Raw genomic sequence first — 2,885 nt, 5'->3', positions numbered from 1 at the left:
TCCCTCTGTCCTGGCTTTTCTTACCATCTGCACTCACTTCACTCTTAGTCCTCTGGCTTTCTTGAAGGCTTGCCCTCTGCACCAGGGGCACTGGTGGAAATGGCTCTTCCTGAAGTGGCTGCTCTACTGTGGAAACAAAAGATAGGTCTGAAGAGCTAGTGCTTCTTTTGCCTTGTGCTTCATGGCCAGTTACCACCATATTATTCTGGATGTCACTGTAAGGCACATCCTCTGCTGGTGAGAGTTGATTTGGGAGTGTTTTGAAGGCAAACTCTTTGCTCTGATCAGCAACCTGTCTCTCATTTTCCTCACCCTGGATACTGGGATTTTGCATGGGCTGCCCAGCTGTTGTATCTGCATTGTCTCTACTGAATGGTTTTGGTGCTGGATACTGCAGACATTTCGCTAAATCAGGTTCATTTGATTCATGTCTGAACAAAGGGAAGTTTTCATTACTCCTTGTGTTTTTAACCAGACCTTCGTGTTTTGAATCATCTTGCAGCAACTTGTCTCCAGGTTTGTAAAATAAAAGGTCTGCTGTTGTCTGGGGTGAACTCAAAGCCAGGTAATTGTCTGTAAAGTGTCCAGTTAAATCAGTTTTATCGTCCTTTTCGTGAACACTGTCAGACAACACGGGCGTTGTATCACTCAATTCATCCTTCTCTGCAATACTTTCGTTACTTTTTTCTTGTAAAGTTGAGAGTGAGGCATTCATTTCTGTACTCTCCTGTGTATTTCTCCTAGTTCTGTTTTTCTCCTCAAAGGCCTTTAACAGAGGAGAAGGAGTATAAATGCTCTTAACGCGTTTACGCACATCCTTCAAGTTGAATAACAGACTTGATGCTTTTGATTTGTAACTATCCCGAGACCTGTAATCATCAAACGTGCTCCCCTCGTAGTCTCTTGCTAGTGCACTCTCAGTGGGAGGAGATGTCAGTGGGATCAACTCACTTTCCAGAGGGTCTACCTCCTGTTTTGGTGGTATGATGGGTGTTAAGAGTTCGGTGATGTTGAAGGAGGGACTGATCGATCCAGGGGAGTTTACCTGTTTAGCCAGAGGAGTGATGTCCAGACCAGGTTCAGCACCGGTTGCCTTTTCAGACAATGAAACCGTCTCATCACTGGCTGTGAACTTCTCCTTTGAAGTCTGTCTCCTGTCTGCTGCTCCTTTTGTAGCCCTCTGTTTCCTCCAGGGCAGACAGGGATGGCCCAGTTGGGGACTGAGGGCCTCCTCTTTGGTTAGGGTGGCCATGAGTCTTGGCGGAGATGGGATGGGTGCCTGGGACGTGAGTGAGGGTGAAACCATCCTGTAGGACACAGACTGGGGTGAGACGGAAGCCTGGGACAAGGCAGGGGAGGAAAGTCGGGCTGGAATTGGAGGTGGTGGCACAGGAGGGGCTTCAGAGACTGGGGGTGTTGGGGGATGTCCCTGCTCGGTGGGGGGTGGAAGAGGGACAGGGGGTGGCCGAGGAGGACCCTGATGCACATGGATCCTAGGGGGGGGTGAAGGAGGAAGAGCAGCAGCAAATTTGGTTTCTGAAGGTACGGGGCCCTGAGGTACATATACAGCTGGTAGAGGGATACTGAAAGCAGCTTCTGGTGGAGGTGGCTCCATCTGAAAATCTTTCTCCTGCTTCTTAGCAACAGTGGTCTTGGCAGGTGGCAGTTTATGTTCACGTGTGTGGGATCCTTTAGTAAACGGTACTTCTTCCAGGTATGCAAGATCTTCCCTTTTTGCGTTTATATCATCAAAATCTTCCTCTTCAGTAAGTTTTTTATGATGAACATTCCATGATTCAAAAGCACTATTCTCACTGTGAAGAAAATTACCTTTTTTTGCTGGCTCATTAACTTTCACCCTTCTGTTTCTTAAAGCCTTTTTAGACGAGCGGGAAAAATTTGACTTGGCTACTTTTGACATCTCAATCAGCATAGGATAATAACCATCAGAGCCATAATAACTCAGGTCTATTTTACTAGGTCTTTTCTGTGGCTCTTGTTTGCTGCTGAGACACTGGCTAACTTGACTGACACGGGCTCCCTTGATTAGCCTCAGAAAATTCAGACGGTTCCTTGTGGATGCTTAAAATGTCTGTGTCATCCCAGCAAGCTATATCGTTTCCATGATTTAATTTACATTTTTGAAAGCTGTTCTTAATCGGCTGCTTAAGGGCTATTACGGAACCTACTGACCCTTGGTCTGCGGTCTTATCAAATGTCTTAATCAACGAGGACACTTTTGAAACATGTTTATTATTCCTTGGACCAGGGACTGGCAAATTCAGCTTTTTTCTTTCTGTGGCAAAGGTGTTATTTTTAGCAAATCTTTTCTCCTCCGGAGCACACTTTGGTAACTGCTGGAATGTTGAAGCCCGTATTGTGTGATCATTGTTTCTTGCTGTTAGCTTGTTACAGATATTGCTTTTCTTGACGGTATGGTTAAACGTCTCTGGGTGAAATTTAGCAGAGAATTGGAGGGCAAAGTCAGGTGAAATGGCAAGATCTGGTTCATTGCAATAGTCTTCGAGTTCTGCCACACACAAACTTTTGAAAGCCCGAGCTGTGAGGTTGCTCACCTCTCTGTCTGTGTCATCCAGCAGACTCCCAATACTTGAGGAGTCACTCTGTCCTTCTGTATGTTTCTTACTTCCCTGCATTGTTCATGAGAGTCATGAATAAATTATCCAAAGGATTATTTTCAGGTGTCAAATAGGCAGATGACGGTGTTGGATGGTTCCAATTGTTTGCAATTCACAAGCACAAAGCAATTCCTCCAGACTGTGCTGTTGCACATCGATTCATCTTACAGAACAGCTGAAGGAAACTTCTCTGCAAAGCCAAAAATGATAAATAATCATTTTCATATATTAACACTATATGACAAA

The 2,885-nt window shown here is 45.2% G+C and overlaps 1 protein-coding gene across 1 annotated transcript in view; it reads right to left on the bottom strand.

The window, feature by feature from the left end:
* Nucleotides 1-2,657, bottom strand: part of LOC104540680 (chromosome unknown open reading frame, human C10orf71) — a 4,660-nt gene extending 2,003 nt beyond the window's left edge. Inside the window, exons 1-2 of the mRNA XM_010184543.1 lie at nucleotides 2,035-2,657; nucleotides 1-2,003 (exon numbers count right to left, since the gene is read on the bottom strand). The exon at nucleotides 1-2,003 is cut by the window's left edge and continues 2,003 nt beyond it. Coding sequence (XP_010182845.1) covers nucleotides 1-2,003; nucleotides 2,035-2,657 — 2,626 coding nt within the window. The remainder of the gene's footprint in view (nucleotides 2,004-2,034) is intronic.
* Between the last annotated feature and the right edge of the window lie 228 nt (nucleotides 2,658-2,885).

This window comes from Mesitornis unicolor, unplaced genomic scaffold (genome assembly GCF_000695765.1).
Source record: "Mesitornis unicolor isolate BGI_N332 unplaced genomic scaffold, ASM69576v1 scaffold5295, whole genome shotgun sequence".
NCBI lineage: Eukaryota > Metazoa > Chordata > Aves > Mesitornithiformes > Mesitornithidae > Mesitornis > Mesitornis unicolor.
This window is presented reverse-complemented; position numbering and strand designations above follow the sequence as displayed.